Source organism: Canis lupus, chromosome 10, assembly GCF_011100685.1.
Source record: "Canis lupus familiaris isolate Mischka breed German Shepherd chromosome 10, alternate assembly UU_Cfam_GSD_1.0, whole genome shotgun sequence".
Taxonomy (NCBI): domain Eukaryota; kingdom Metazoa; phylum Chordata; class Mammalia; order Carnivora; family Canidae; genus Canis; species Canis lupus.
Genome location: NC_049231.1, coordinates 11,940,631 through 11,956,680, shown reverse-complemented (window position 1 = coordinate 11,956,680; position 16,050 = coordinate 11,940,631). Strand labels below are relative to the sequence as shown.

The 16,050-nt window shown below is 58.5% G+C and overlaps 2 protein-coding genes across 2 annotated transcripts; one reads left to right on the top strand and one right to left on the bottom strand.

Annotated features, from left to right (window-relative positions):
* Positions 1–4,111: 4,111 nt before the first annotated feature.
* On the bottom strand, positions 4,112–10,548 carry LOC119876716 (vegetative cell wall protein gp1-like). The gene is made up of 4 exons (XM_038549567.1): positions 10,475–10,548; positions 10,057–10,106; positions 8,282–8,404; positions 4,112–5,907 (listed from the first exon to the last, which is right to left on the bottom strand). The coding sequence occupies exons 1-4, from the start codon at positions 10,546–10,548 to the stop codon at positions 4,112–4,114; spliced, it is 2,043 nt and encodes a 680-aa protein (XP_038405495.1).
* Positions 10,500–13,183, top strand: LRRC10 (leucine rich repeat containing 10). The gene has a single exon (XM_038549989.1). It carries the CDS (start codon positions 10,547–10,549, stop codon positions 11,384–11,386), a length of 840 nt encoding a protein of 279 aa, XP_038405917.1. The 5' UTR covers positions 10,500–10,546; the 3' UTR covers positions 11,387–13,183.
* Positions 13,184–16,050: the final 2,867 nt, after the last annotated feature.

The following is a 16,050-nucleotide window of genomic DNA, read 5'->3' as shown; positions in this document are numbered from 1 at the left end:
TTACTCAGTTAACCGGGGCCGAGGGCTCTAGCTTTGTGTCCTGTTGTTTTGTTTCTGAATTAATTCAGGAAATAGGCCCCAGCCTTTTTGCCACGGGTAGGTTTGGCCAGATGGTGGTCTGGAACCACCTTCTCAGAGCCTCTAGTTTTATATATATATATATTTATTTTATTTATTTTTCATTAATTTATTTTTATTTATTTATTTATTTATTGAGCCTCTAGTTTTAAATGTTCACCTAACAGAGTCAGCAAAGGGGATGCTGCACCTTGTATCCTGGAACAGGTAAGAACATTCCTGAAATAGATTCTGAACAGGGACGCCTGGGAGGCTCAGCGGTTGAGCACCTGCCTTTGGCTCAGGTCGTGACCCCTGGGTCCCGGGATCAAGTCCCACATGGGGCTCCCTGCGTGGAGCCTGCTTCTCCCTCTGCCTGGGTCTCTGCCTCTCTCTCTGGGTCTCTCATGAATAAATAAATAAAATCTTTTTTAAAAAAGGAAAGAAAAATAGATTCTGTACAGAAATGCTAGTGTGTCCCCTCAGCTTCTCCGTCCAGGCAACTGGTCCTCAGCCGGAGGCGACGCTGCACCCAGGAGATGCCGGGCCATGTCTGGGGGTGTCCGGATGGTCACACTGGCATGTGGTGAGTGGAGTCGGGGCGTTGCTAGCCATGCTACCCGGCGCCCCATGGATTTCCCGACCGCCGAGCGGCCCCAAGCACCCAGTCGGGACCCTGACCTCGGGACCCTGACCTCGGCCAGCAGCTTCAAGTGAGAGCAGCGTCAGGGAGACTGGTGAGGAGAGACGAGAGGACTCGGGCCGGAGAGCAGGTGCACCCAGTGCCCCAGACCCGTGGGTGCGCGGGCCGCGGGCCATCAGCACCTGCCCACGGAAAGGGGCCGCTGGTAGGTCAGCCCCGGAGAACTGGGCACCGCCCCTGAGCCCCCCCGCCCCGTGGACAGCGCTGCACACAGGGTGACCCTCGAGGGCCTCGAGGGCCTTCCACGGATGTGCAGCACCCGGCGGGGCTTCCCGAAGGGTCCTGAGAAAGTGCCCTACACGTCCCTCCGTCCCACACCCTCAGTGGCAATTTCCGCCCCGCCCACTCCCTCCCTCGAGCTGAACCCCAGCCTGACCTCTGCTGCTCCCCTGCCAGCCCAGCAGGGGGTGGGGGACCGGAAGCACCAGCAGGGCAAGCGCCAGGGCAGGAGCGCCGCCCCGCCAGAGGTCCCAGAGGCCTGGGTCCCCGGCTTGGGTCCGCGGACCCCAGGCCATCACCTGACCTCCGCCGCTGCCGCCGTCCAGGGGCCCCCGCTTCACCGTCCCCGCCCCCAGGGCCCCGGCCTGTGGCTACCCGGGGTGTCGCACAGTCACCCGGGGGCGCGGGCCGGTGTCTTTCCTAAAGCGTCGCAGCCGTAGGCAGCCCGTGGGGGGCCGGAGGGGCCGTGGCCGCACCTATGCAAGCAGCGGGGTGCAGGGCGCAGCGTCAGCTCCTGCTCTGGGTGCTGAAGCTGCACAGGGGTGCGGGGGGGGGGTAAGGAATAAACAGCAGGAGCCAACTCATGGTCACAGGCCTACCCCTGCCCTACACATGCACCACGAGCCACACTTGCCCAGGTCACCCCACTTGGTGCTCACCCCTACCTCGGCCCCTGTGCTACTGTTTTCCCCTTTTTACAAATGAGGAAGTCGGTGAGGTCAGCGACATGATTTTCTCTGAGGAAGAGGAGGAGGAGGAAGAAGAGGAGGAGGAGGAGGAGGAAGAGGAGGCCGGCCTGCTCCGGGTGGTCCCCTTCCAGGGCCTCAAGAGAGACATAAGCCACCCCACAGGGGACGGAGAATTTAAACACGTGTGGTTTTCATTGTAAAAGTAAACACATTATTTTGGAGAAATTGGAAAGAAAAACAAATCGCCCCTGTGAAAACTACTGCTCGCATCTTAACGCGCTTCCTTTCCATCCCTTTTCTTTGGTCTCCTTGCCATGTCTTTTTCCCAAGTGAAGTCTAGGCATAGCATAAATTTTTCACTGAAGGATAAGCTCAAAGGTTTTTCTCTTCAGGAATTTTCTGTTCTTAGGGACGCCTGGGGGGCTCAGCGGTTGAGAGCCTGCCTTCAGCCCAGGGCGTGACCCCGGGGTCCCGGGATCGAGTTCCGCATGGGGCTCCCTGCGTGGGGCCTGCTTCTCCCTCTGCCTGGGTCTCTGCCTCTCTCTCTGGGTCTCATAAATAAGTAAATAAAAAAATTTTTTTAAAGGATTTTCCGTTCTTAGGTGACACTTCCCATTCCCTCGGCACAGCACAGACCGTTACTTGGACACCCAGGATCTGTGGGCCCAGGCTCCTCGCCCCAGGCCCTGCAGCCCTCGGCCGGCCCGTGTCCACCCCCCGCCCCCCCCAGACCCAGGGTGGCTGTGGGACCTCAGCGCGGGCCTCCGGCGGTGCAGCCAAGGGCACGGCCCCCAGCACGGCAGTGGGGGTGAGCCCTGGGGACTCGCGGCCGCCTCACGCCGGCAGAGGTTAGCGGGAAGACTCTGGGGGGCCCCAGGCAGTGACCCAGGCCTGCCCCCAGCTCAGTGACCGAGGACTGGGAACTGTCCCGCTCCCACCCAGAATCGGCCTACGGTTCAGGCCCCGCAGGCTTGTCAGGAGAGGACAGTGCACATCCACCTGCGTGGGGACCGAGCTCCGCAAGCAGCGGCCCTTGTTCTAGGGGGCAGGGGAGCCCGGCGCCCCGAGACAGCCCACGCGGGCTTCTAGAACACCTAGGGCAGCTGTCCCCGCAGCAGGTGGCTGGCGACCGCTGGGCCTTGGGTGGGAGGCACAGACCCATCCCCACCCCCACCCCACCCCACGTCCCCCCCCACTTCCACCCTCCCACCCCGATGCCTGCGCCTCCCCTCTGGGCCTCTTCCCTGCACCGCTTCCGGTAGCGCAGGGGGCGAGGGGGTGGGGGTCGCTCGGGTTCCCAAAGAATCAGGCTGAAGAAGTAGGACGGCAGCCGCGGAGCTGAAACAGGGTGTTGGGAGCCTGTTTCAGGGGGCTGCACCAGGCGTGCCCCCCCAGCTCCTGGACTGTGGGGACCCAAGGGGGTCTAGGGAGCGGACCAGAGAAGCTGGTGCGTTGGGGGGACCCTCGGACTCCAGGCGGTGGCTCTTTACCTACGGATCCAGCAATATGTTTCCCTTTCAGTTATTGTTTAAAGAGTTTATGTATTTATTCGTGAGAGACCCAGAGAGAGAGACGCGGGCGGAGGGAGGAGCAGGTGCCTGCGGGGACCCCGGGTCATGCCCAGACGCCCAAGGGCTGCCCCCTGTTAACACTTTAACAACAAACAGGCCCCAAGCAGCAGGTACCAACTGATTTACCCCCGTTGAGGCTCCAGGAAGGTGAGTCTGGGGCCCCCCTCCCGAGGCCAGGGGGGCCGCAGAGTGGGTAAGCCCCGTGGGGTGCAGCTGCCCCGGACTCCACGCGTTGTCAGGGCGGCCTGACCGTGCCCCCTGGCGGCCCCCTTGCTGCAGGCGCCCAGCAGACACCCCGAAGCCACATGTCACAGGCCAGACCCCGTGGGGCAAGCCCGAGGGAGGGGGTCCCCCGTCGGCTGCAGCCTGGGCCTGGACCAAGAACAGCCAAGGCCGCTGCCCGGCCCCTGCAAACACCTGCTGCCCCCACCGTGCCCCGCTGCCGCCCCCCTTGCGGGCCGTCCAGGGCCCCGCCTCGAGGGCTGCGCCTCAGGGGGCCACAGGCGACGGGGTGGCAGGAGCCACCGTGGGGACAGGACGGGCTGCCCAACGAGCCAGGGCCCCAGCCTGAAGTCTCCCTGTCAGTGTGTCCCGGGCTGCGGGCGCGCGGGAGCGGGCCCCGCGGGGAGCCGGGGCGCAGCCTTCCCCCCCTACCCCCGCGCACCCCAAGACCCGCCGAGCCCCCGGGGGACAGAGCAGTCGCTGCGACCGTCTCGCTGGATGGGTCCGGCGTGGGTGCGAGTAGCGCTCACAGGGGCGCCCTCCGCTGAACCCGACGGTGGTCCCCAGGGACCCTGACCCGGTGACTCCACGGGGCCGTGTCGCAAGGGGGTAGCGCGGCGGCGTTGGGTCACCTGCACCGCGTGCTCGGCTCACGGGTCGGGCGACTCCGGCCGGGGCAGCTCCACCTGTCGCCTGTAACGTCCTCGCCCCAAAACGGGCGGCGGCGCGGGTGCCTTGGGTGGAGGGGGGCGCGGGGTAGCGGGGTGCGCGCTGGGTGGAGGGTGCGCGGGGTAGCGGGGTGCGCTGGGTGGAGGGGTGCGCTGGATGGAGGGTGCGCGGGGTAGCGGGGTGCGCTGGGTGGAGGGGTGCGCTGGGTGGAGGGGTGCGCTGGATGGAGGGTGCGCGGGGTAGCGGGGTGCGCTGGGTGGAGGGGTGCGCTGGGTGGAGGGGTGCGCGCTGGGTGGCGGGGTGCGCTGGGTGGAGGGTGCGCGGGGTAGCGGGGTGCCCGCTGGGTGGAAGGGGGCGCTGGGTGGAGGGGGGCGCAGGGTAGCGGGGTGCGCTGCATGGAGGGGTGCGCGGGGTAGCGGGTTGCGCTGGGTGGAGGGGGCGCGGGGTGGTGGGTGCGCCGGGTGGAGGGTGCGCGGGGTAGCGGGGTGCGCTGGATGGAGGGGTGCGCGGGGTAGCGGGTGCGCGCTGGGTGGAGGGGTGCGCGGAGTAGCGGGTGCGCGCTGGGTGGAGGGGTGCGCGGAGTAGCGGGGTGAGCTGGGTGGAGGGGTGCGCACTGAGTGGAGGGGTGCGCGGGGTAGCGGGTGCGCGCTGGGTGGAGGGGGCGCGGGGTGGTGGGTGCGCCGGGTGGAGGGTGCGCGGGGTAGCGGGGTGCGCTGGATGGAGGGGTGCGCGGGGTAGCGGGGTGCGCTGGATGGAGGGGTGCGCGGGGTAGCGGGTGCGCGCTGGGTGGAGGGGTGCGCGGAGTAGCGGGTGCGCGCTGGGTGGAGGGGTGCGCGGAGTAGCGGGGTGCCCGCTGGGTGGAGGGGGGCGCGGAGTAGCGGGTGCGCGCTGGGTGGAGGGGGCGCGGGGTGGTGGGTGCGCTGGGTGGAGGGTGCGCGGGGTAGCGGGGTGCGCTGGGTGGAGGGGTACGCGGGGTGGTGGGTGCGCTGGGTGGAGGGGTGCGCGGAGTAGCGGGTGCGCGCTGGGTGGAGGGGGCGCGGGGTGGTGGGTGCGCTGGGTGGAGGGTGCGCGGGGTAGCGGGGTGCGCTGGGTGGAGGGGTACGCGGGGTAGCGGGTGCCCGCTGGGTGGAGGGGGGCGCGGAGTAGCGGGTGCGCGCTGGGTGGAGAGGGGCGGGGAGTAGCGGGTGCGCGCTGGGTGGAGGGGGGCGCGGAGTAGCGGGTGCGCGCTGGGTGGAGGGGGGCGCGGAGTAGCGGGTGCGCGCTGGGTGGAGAGGGGCGGGGAGTAGCGGGTGCGCGCTGGGTGGAGGGGGGCGCGGAGTAGCGGGTGCGCGCTGGGTGGAGAGGGGCGCGGAGTAGCGGGTGCGCGCTGGGTGGAGAGGGGCGGGGAGTAGCGGGTGCGCGCTGGGTGGAGAGGGGCGCGGGGTGGCGGGTGCGCTGGGTGGAGGGTGCGCTGGGTAGCGGGGTGCGCAGGGTGGAGGAGGACGCGGGGTAGCGGGGTGCGCGCTGGGTGGAGGGGTGCGCGGGGTAGCGGGGTGCTCGCTGGGTGGAGGGGGGCGCGGAGTAGCGGGTGCGCGCTGGGTGGAGGGGGCGCGGGGTAGCGGGGTGCCCGCTGGGTGGAGGCGTGCGCTGGGTAGCGGGGTGCGCGGGGTGGAGGAGGACGCGGGGTAGCGGGTGCGCGCTGGGTGGAGGGGGGCGCGGGGTGGAGGGTGCGCGGGGTGGCGGGCGCGCTGGGTGGAGGAGGACGCGGGGTGGCGGGGTGCGCGGGGTGGCGGGGGCGCTGGTTACCCAGAGCGGAGCTGGACTGAGGCGGGAGGCGAAGTCCTTCCCGGCCCGACTCCGCGCCGCGCGATCCAGCCCCGACGGGAAGGTCGTTTTCGCCACGACTCTCCGGCGCCCTCGGGCCGGACGTGCGCCCCCCCGCCACCGCCCCCGGCTCCCCCTCCCGCGTCTCGGCTCCAGCGGCCTAGAGAGCCCAGCAGCCCAACTGGTCCCCGGCGTTGCGGGCCCGCGTCAGCCCCGAGCCCCCAACGGCTTCGGGGCCTCACCCCGGGGCCGAGTTAGCGGAGGGTCCGACCCCCCCAGAGCCCCGAAGGCCCGCAAGGCCGAGCGCTGGCGGCGGGAGACGGGAGGTCTGGGCGGGCTGGGGGGAGCGCAGAGGGGCGGCCCCGGGCGGGGGGTGGGGCAGGCTCCCCCCCAGAGGACCCAGCGCCCTGCGCCCTGGCACTCCCACAGCGCAGCGGGAACCTCGGGGCGCCCGGGTGGCTCCGCGGCGGAGACAGGCGCACGCACACGGCACACACATGCCCGCCACACACACATGCCCGCCACACACACATGCACGCCACACACACATGCACGCCACACATACTCACATGCAGATGTGCATACACACCACACAGCACACATGCAGATGTGCACACGCAAGCACACATACACATGCACAGATGCATATATGCACACACAGCACACCCATGCACACCACACACAGGTACACGTGCACACATGTACACACATGCACACCACACACGTACACATGCAGATATGCACACACAGCACACACATGCATGTCACACGCACAGATGCAGATATGCACGCCACACAGACACAGGTACGCACGTAGATATGCACACACACGCACAGAGCACACACATACATGCAAATACCCATATTGTGTACACACACGTGCATACACTACACATAAACACCACACACACGAATATGCATGTACACACACAGATGAGCACATGCATATACATGTACACACACACACACACACACACACACACACACACACTTTGCTTCCAGGAACATTTCGGGGCTGAGGGGAGAGATTCCAGTACAAAGACCCCAAGACTTAGCTCTTTGTAGGACTTAGTGAAAAGGGTAGGAGAGACTCGGTTTCCCGGAACAGTGACCGCAACACCGGGTGATACATTCGTGACAAGACCTCGACGTCGTGGTGCTGCGGTGGAGCGGGAAGGAGAGGCCTCTGTTCCTGGCCTGGCCTTGCACTTGCTCCAAGACCCACAGACTGTATTATTTAAAGATCTTATGTATTTATTTATTGAACTGATTGATTGATTGATTGAGAGGAGAGCACACGTGTGCGCAGGGTGAGGGGGAGAGAGACTCTCAAGCAGGTACTTGCCCAGGGCACGGGGGGGGGGGGCAGAGGGGGGGCAGGGTGGGGGCTGGAGGGCACGGGGGGGGGGCGGCGGTGGAGGGCAGGGGGGCGGAGGGCATGGTGGGGGGTGGAGGGCACAGGGCGGGCAGGGGGTAGAGGGCACGAGGTGGGGCTGCGCGGCCACGGGTGGGGGGGGAACCGCGAGGGAACCCGGGTAGCAGGCGCGGCGAGGGCGCAGCGGTCCAGAGCGGCGGGAGCAGCGAGGAGGCGGTGGGTGCGGGCTGCCGAGGCCCCCAGCTCCCACCCCCGGGCCCCAAGGGGCGGGCAGGGGTGCCCCTGGAACCAGCGGCCGGCGGGGACAGGCTGTGTCCCCACCCCCGGCGGTCACACTCTGTGGCTTTTCACAGCTGTTTTCATTTTAGTCCTTGGCCCGACTGAGCCCCGAACCTGGGCGGGGGTCCTAGGGGGTCACAGGGGTGACCCTGTTAGAGTGATGCCTGTTAGAGTCACGGACGTCTGCGGCTAGAGACCACGTGGTCTTCCCAGTGAATTGGGGGGTCACGCGGGCCTAGACATGGCACGGAGCCCCCAGGTCCCCGCCGCCTGCACCCGCGCCCAGCCCCAGGCCCTCGAGGTCCCTGGCAGCCTGCCGCTGCCCTGTGGCATCGTGTGCTCCACGAGGTCACCTGTGTGGCCTGTTGGCCTTGGGCTGCCCCCGCCTACAGCGCGGTGGGTGCTCGGCACGTCCTGGAGCCTCGGGGTTCTCACCTGGGACCTGGGGAGGAAACCCATCTGAGGGGTGCCTGGGTGGCTCAATGGGCCTGCGGCTCCTGATCTTGGCTCAGGTCATGATCTCAGGGTCGTGGATCGAGCCCCGATGGGCTCCACGTCCCCTGCTCGCACACACTCTAAGTAAGTACTTGCTAGAAAAAAGAGATTTACGTGGCAGGTGTTCTGAGAAGAGCCAGTACACGCAGAGCACCTGGCCCAGTGCTTAGCACCTAGCAAATCAGTTACAAACACTAACCGGTAGCGGTCAGCGTTCTCGGTTTTTCCAGGCGCAACCAGGCAGCTGCCTGAGGACCAGCTGTGGTCACCGGGGCCCGGGTGAATACGGAGGCAAAGCCCAGGCCCAGGCCCCGGCTGGTTACTAGAGGCCGAATCCACAAGGCAAGGAGGCCCGAGAGAACAGCCTTTGACCTCCGAAGCGCAGGAAGCCCAAGGACGTCCCGCCGCCGGCGGGGAGGGGACCGGGAGGGAAGCCGGGCAGCGGGCCTGCACCACCTGCCTCGCGCGCAGCCCGGCACAGCGGCCACTCACCAGGGAGCCCTTCTGGGCTCCGCTCAGTCTCCCACGAGCACCTGAGCAGTAGAGGCCCTGCAGGAGGCGACCGTGGCCCAGGCTCCCCCAGCAGCCCTCCCAACCAGCCGAATGGCAAGCAGGCTGATGGACTGTTTTAAAACAGGTTTAAAATCAATGTAATTTAATAAATAAATAAATAAATAAATAAATAAATAAATAAATAAATAAATAAATAATAATAAATAATAATAATAATAAATAAAATAAATAAATAAAATAAAATAAAATCAATGTAATTTAGGGCAGCCTGGGTGGCTCAGCGGCTTAGCACCTCCTTCAGCCCAGGGCATGATCCTGGAGACCCAGGATCCAGTCCCACATCGGGCTCCCTGAGTGGCACCTGCTTCTCCTCTGCCTGTGTCTCTCATAGATAAATTTTTTAAAATCTTAAAAAAAAATAAAATAAATGTAACTTAGAAAAAAGCCATTCAAACAGTCCAAGAGGGCACCTGCAGAAGGACGGAAAGGTCAGGATTCCTATCTCCCCCAAACCTTCGGGCAAAGACTCCCCAGAGTTATGTCTCGGAGAGCTTTTACACATATATACAGGGATCTGTACTTATTTCTTTCACAGATGGGCTCGTGCCTCCCCGCCCCCCGACTTCATTCATTTACCCTGAATATCTTCGCATATCGGTCGGTGTAGATTTACCTACTTATTTTCAACAACTGCTCTATTTATTCATATTAAGATACTGTGACAGATACAGACACTCTCAGAGCTGGGTACCTTAACCGGAGTGAGGTTTATTTCTCATCTATCTAAATCCAGTTGGTGATAACAGGAGACGTGTTCCGATCCTGGCGCCTATTTGGGGATCCGGGGTGACCGAGGCCCTGCCGGCTTCAACGTGTGACTTCCACACGGGGGCGTCTAAGGTCACCCTGCGGTGTTGCCATCCGGCAGGCAGACGGGGTGGGAGTGGAGGAAGGCAAGCTTGGTTCTACATGAGCCAGGCCTAGAGGAGACGCGTGTCACTTGTGCCCACATCCCGCTGGCAAGGACCCTTGTGCCCGAGGCTGGCACCAGGAAATGTCGGGGCCGGACAGCTGCTCCCTACGGCTCGACACTGTGGAAGAGGAGCACAAACCTTCGGTTGGCCACTACCCCAGGCTCCGTGCAGACGCACCGTAGAAATACATCCTTCAGGAGCCTGGCGTCCCTCTCCTCTCTCTCCTGCTTTTCTCCTTGTCCTTTGTCAAAAGGCAAACTGTGAAACTGTGGAAAACTATTCCCTGGCTGAGCACGTGCACTGCTTCAGATCCACGGGGGAGGAAGGGCGCTATCAAGGGAAAGGCCCTGAAAGATGCGTGTCCGTGACCCCAAGACACGCGTGAGGGCCCACGCGTGCTCAGGCCCACGGTGGCGGGGTGCTCGCTCCGCCTGTACGAGCAGAGCTGCAGGCTCCCAGGGCCCCAGCGGAGGCTGTTTACACTTACGGTGCCTCGGCATAACGGAACACGGGTGGTTAACATAATTGCGTAGATACCTGCAAACACACAAAAATACATCCATACGTTATAAAGGTTAGACTCCCCAGCGGGGTAAACGAATTTTTTAAGATAAACTGGTGACTTGGGGGCACAAAGGCTGGGGGATACGCATGAGCGTGGGCACAGTACTCAGCCCTGGGGAACAGGCCGCTTTCCTCCGTCACACCGTCACGTATCGGCCAAATGGTTTATCGTTGGTAAAAAAGAGTGGTGCTATTTTCAGCTTGAAAGGAACAATCCAAAAAAAAAAAAATGTAGATAAAGGCGGCTGGGGCTCAGGTCCCTGAGAGCGAGTACGTGAGGCTGGCCTGGGCGGCCCAGCCCGCGTGTCGCGCCTGTCACCCAGCACTCAGGGGGCTGTCACGAGCACCCCGCGGTGCTGACGGGAGCCGCCCGGTTATAACGGGGGAGGAGGGTGGCCTCAGCACGGGCGGCCATGGGCGACGCCCTCAGGGCCCTGGCGGCCTGCGTCCCCGCCGACTGCTGCCGGGGCTCCGGGGCCAGAGACCCGCGGGACATGCCGCCCGACAAGACGGTGGACCTGAGCGGCCGGCAGCTCCGCCGCCTCCCGGCGCACGTGTGCTCCTTCCGGGAGCTGGCCAAGCTCTACCTGAGCGACAACCGCCTCAGCAGCCTGCCCCCCGAGCTGGCGCAGCTGCAGAACCTGCAGATCCTGGCCCTGGATTTCAACGACTTCAAGGCTCTGCCCCAAGCGGTGTGTACGCTGCAGCAGCTCTGCATCCTCTACCTGGGCAACAACAAGCTCTGCGGCCTGCCCGCCGAGCTGAGCCGGCTGCAGAGCCTCCGCACCCTGTGGATCGAGGCCAACTGCCTGGGCCGGCTGCCCGACGTGGTGTGCGAGCTGGCGGTCCTCAGGACCCTGCACGCCGGCTCCAACGGCCTGCGCGGCCTGCCGGGCCGGCTGCAGCGCCTGCGGGAGCTGCGGACCATCTGGCTCTCGGGCAACCTGCTCACCGACTTCCCCGCCGTGCTGCTGCACATGCCCTTCCTGGAGGTCATCGACGTGGACAGGAACAGCATCCGTCACTTCCCCAGCCTGGCCCACCTGTCCGGCCTGAAGCTGGTCATCTACGACCACAACCCTTGCAGGAACGCGCCCAGGGTGGCCAAAGGTGTGCGCCGCGTGGGGAGGTGGGCCGAGGAGACGCCGGAGCCCGACCCGAGGAAGGCCAGACGCTACGCCTTGACCCAGGAGGACAGCCAGGAGGGAGAGGCACCTGTCCTGCCATCTCTGCTGCTTTCTCCTGGCTCCTGACAGGCTTCCATGTGGGTCAAGGCCAAGGACGGAGGTCCAGGCACCTTCCCGAGACCTCCATGTGGGGCGCAGGGGCTTGCTCTGGGCCGCGGGGGGCCTCTGCCAGCAGGGGCGGAGGAAAGGCCTCAACTGCACCAAGGAGTGGACGTTTGTGAGCAACAGCTGCGTGCTACGGGGAGCAGAACTTCTCTGCAAGAAAGTCGGCCTGGCCAAACAGGTATCGTGGGACACTGAAGAGCAAGAAGGCCTGGGACGTCTTGTCCTCCGCTGTCCAGAAGCGGCAGGTCACGAAGCTCATGAACTCCTCAAAGAAGGTATTTATTAGGGATTCACCGGAGTTCTGGTGGCCCTGCTCCAGCCCCTCTGCGGGTTATACTGGGTTTCTATGAATGGCCAAATGTGATCTGAAAGTATTACCAATTCAGGCCATGTACGAAGGACGCCTGTACAGTCAGGCTGACGGAGCTTCTCCCCGGCCGTTCAGTGACCGCGAAGACCCTGATGAAAAGGCCTCCTGGTGGTCGGGCTGCCACTTGCCACTTGCCGGCGGCGCATACTGATTTAGCTTGCTCTCCCTCCGGGGCCTGGCCCGAGGTCTGCCCTCCAATGCTTACTGTTCCTACAATGCCAGGAAGCCTGCAGAAAGCAGAAGGCCTCAGTGGCAGCATGGTCCCGCTATGATCAAACCTGCTGTGACCTGCCTGCCTCCGTAGAGCAGAGGCCCCTGCTTCACGTTAACGAAGCCGAGCTGAGCTGAATCCCTTCGTGTAGGGAAACCACATTTCCAGAACCGTATTAGGATAAAGGTAGTAGGTGAAAAAGGTCTACTTGAAATGAGCGTCTGGAAATCGGAGTTGCGGGTTGTGGTGTACACAGGGCGCTTCTGCCTCCAGCCTCAAGCCTCCCAACCTTTGTTGTGATTTGGTTTGATTTTCATAGATTGGGTCTTTTGATGGTCAGTGTAGAGCTTAGATATTTTGGCCATGTTTTTAAATGTGTAAATTAACGACCTTTTCCTCTTTCCACAAATACATCAACCTTCAATATACTGCTGTCGGCGGGTGATTTAGTAATACAGTCCTTTATGACCTTGGACCTTTCCGCCAGGGACACAAAACATGTCATCATAACTAAAACAATGTGTGTGTAGCTTTTATTTTGTGTGTGTGTGTAGCTTTTACAGTTACTTTTGCCATAAAGCATCTTAATCCAGCAAAGTTTGGTTCTAAAATGACACTGTAAGCAGACTATTTTCGTATGCTTTCCTACTATAAATACTTCTTGCTAAACCAGAGGAAGAAACAGTTCCTTATCACAATCTCTACTGCTACCTCCCAGTCTGTGGAGTACCTGCAACCCAGCGATTAGACTGCCAACAGGTCCCTTTAATCATGGATGTAATAGGTTGTCAAATAGTTAACTCCTTTAGTAACGACTCCAGATTCCCATTAGGCAGCCAGGATTTATAGTTTCTTTTCGCAAGCCTGACTGGAAAGAAACTGCACTCGGTTGATGCTAGGAACCTTATGCCAACAGAACTGCCTTCTGAGCTGTATCTACACTCAGCTTTATAGATGGATTGGACTTTTTTTGACCCTGTCTTCCTCTTCCCAAGATTAATAACGGGTCCACCTTTTCCCACACACCGATAAGCTACAGCCATGAAACAGAGTGAAGCCAACTAAGCTAAGTGGTCTGAATCAAATGTCAAATTATAAACATGTGGCACACAGTCAAGGGGTTTTCTAAAATAATATGGAACAAACATTTCTCAAACAATAAAGTGTTCACCACTGACTCTGTTATCCAAAAATGTTTTCACTATAGGATTTCAATGTTTTATTAAGTAACCATGTAAAGCATATTATTTTTTTTCATGTAAAGCATATTAACATTTGAAAAACCCCGTTTTCATAATAGAAAGTTAAAAATGGGGGAAATGAAGCACTGAAACCCAAAATGCGATGCAGCAGAGAAAAATCTCTTTCCAATTTTTTAAGATTTGAAAGAGAGCATTCGCATATACACGCATGAGGCGGGAGCGGCAGAAAAGAGAATCCTAAGCAGATTCCCTGATGAGTGTGGAGCCCAACACAATCCTGAGATCACAACTTTAGTGGAAACCAACAGTTGGACACCCATCTCACTGAGCCACCCAGGCACTAAAATCTGTAACATGGATTTTATGGAAATGAACTAAGTTTTCTTTTGTCCCCAAATGCAACATCATGGGGGTGCCTGGGTGGCTCAATTGGTTAAGTCCTACTCTTAATCTCAGCGTAGGTCTTGATCTCAGGGTAGTGAGTTCAAGCTTTGCATTGGAGCCTACTTAAAAAAAAAAAAAAAAAAAAGGAACATCACTAACAGTTTGCAATTTCACATTTAAAATAGCGGGGGTGGCGCCTGGGTGGCTCAATCAGTTGAGCATCCAGCTCTTGGTTTCAGCTCAGGTCATGATCTCATGGGTTGAGATGGAGCCTCATGCCAGGGCTCTGCGCTCAACAAGGCTCTGCTTAAAGATTCTTTCTCCCTCTGCCCCTATCTAAAATAAATAAATCTGAAAAAAAAAAAAAAAAAAGGTGGGCTTATGCCCTAAAAATCAACTACAAATTTTAGCTAAAAGCACGTTATCAACTATACAGTAACTTAGAAGCAGTGTAGTATGATGGCTGAGCCTTCCTCACTATGGGAGTTCAAATCCCAGCTTTGCCATTAACTGGTCATTTATCATCTCTGCACCTCAGTTTGTTATTCATCAGTAAAATGGTAAATTTCCACTCCCAAGGGCACTGTAAGGATTAACCAAGTTACTGTGCAAAATTTGCAAAGAACAGTGCCTGGCAGGTGACAGCTAATATTTACGTAACATGTTCCTTTACTAAGTATTGTACCATGCAGCACAGTACTTCTATTCACAAGCAGAACTCCTTGCCTGAAGGCAAAAATATGAGGACAATGGGACAAAAAGGCCTTTTCTGTCTTGGTAAAATTTTCAGCATCTGTGGTCTTGAAGAACTAGAACAATGCAGTGAGAAATGTTTCTGGCTTATCCTTAGGGAAAACACACCAACATGATTACCAAGGATTTATTTTTAAATTTCTAAATGAATATACTTTGCCCTTTTCCTACATTACTTTAGAATCTGCAAAATCACCAAAGTACTTGAAAATGTGAGACTGTTCCTTGACAGTAAACCCATGTACCATGAGAGGCAAGAGTCACAGGACTAAAGACATGGCTGTGTGTCTGCTAGACAGGACTTTCTACCCCTTTGTCACTGTATATATATACCTTGTAATCTCACCACCGTAGAAGGGGTATTAATGCTATTGAAAAAATTAAGTTTACAGGCTTTTCTTCCTTTCTGGACTACTTCTGGAGAAGAGAACAGGAAGCAGAAATTTACCTTTGGATCATCAGTTGTCTACTGCAATACTACCAGGTTATCGGATTTTTGGAGATGTGATCATGCACTGAGCCCACAGGGTTAGGGGACAGACTGACACTTTTGAACACCACTGTTGGTCAGGTACTGCCTTCAGGTCTTGTGTAAATCAATTCATATAATCGTTTTAATACCCCTTTGAAAGAGGTGTTAGGTGCTGCTCAATTTAAAAATAAATCTGCCCCCCCGCAAATAAATAATAAATCTGATGGGCGCCTGGGTGGCTCAGTTGGTTAAGCATCTGACTCCTGATCTCAGGGTTGAGTTTGAGCACAGTACTGGGCTCCACGCCAGGCAATGAGCCTACTGAGAAAGAAAAGGAAAAAAAGAAAAACCCGAACTTGTTTGTTCTTATTCATTTTGACAATATGAAATGTTCCATAGTAATTCTGATTTTAAAAAGTAAAAAAAAAAAAAAAAAAAGTCAAGTCCTCTTTACATTTCTGTTGATGTCCTAATACACTGGAGTAGGTACAAAACAAGGCAGACTTTAGAAAAGGACTCTGCACAAGAGTATTCTGTTGTCTTTTATCAGTCAAGGTCCTGGCAGGAAAATGCATTCATCCCACAGTTCATAAGGAGAGACCTTAACAGAGGACCTATTACTAGATAAGACTGGGGAGGTGGGGGTGGGGAATCAAGATAGTACCCAGACAACCAGATAGGAATGTTAAGAGCAGCAGTCATCACCATAAGGTTAGAGGAACAGGGAACAGAAATGTCACCCTAATCTAATAAGAGCTAAAAGGCATGAAAAAAGGGGCTGTCAAAGTCTAGTGACAGGTCTCACAGGGGTGCAGCCATTTCCAGAGACAACACAAGCAGGAAGGAGGGATTCCCTATCCCAGATCCTGCCACTGCCCCTGCAGTTCCACCACAGGCAGCTGAGAGGCAGTCAGCGAGAAAAATGGGCCGATGGCCTCCGAGCAGCCAAAGAATGGATCCTGGCTTGAGGACAGGAAAAGGAGAAGAAACAGGATACAGATTTTCCTTCAAAGAAAAACTGAAGGCCACCTAAAGATCCTAAGCACACAATCTTTCATGTAGCTACTGTTAACACACATTCTAAACCTCTAATTCCATGGCACAAAAGTTTTGTGAAAAACTCGCTGCTTCCGTACCTACGATTTCTGAGTTATAAGGAACTCTATTCTAAAACTGTTATAGGAATGAGGCCTAGCTTGGTATTTACATTTAGACATTAAAATTTGTGAACTT

Coding starts and splice junctions, on each gene's coding strand:
- LOC119876716 (XM_038549567.1), bottom strand. CDS start 10,548: ATGGCCGCCCGTGCTGAGGCCACCCTCCTCCCCCGTTATAACCGGGCG. Junction 10,107..10,474: donor GTCAGCACCGCGGGGTGCTC/GTGACAGCCCCC, acceptor GTGTGTTTGCAG/GTATCTACGCAATTATGTTA. Junction 8,405..10,056: donor TTCCGTTATGCCGAGGCACC/GTAAGTGTAAAC, acceptor TTCGGCCTCTAG/TAACCAGCCGGGGCCTGGGC.
- LRRC10 (XM_038549989.1), top strand. CDS start 10,547: ATGGGCGACGCCCTCAGGGCCCTGGCGGCCTGCGTCCCCGCCGACTGC.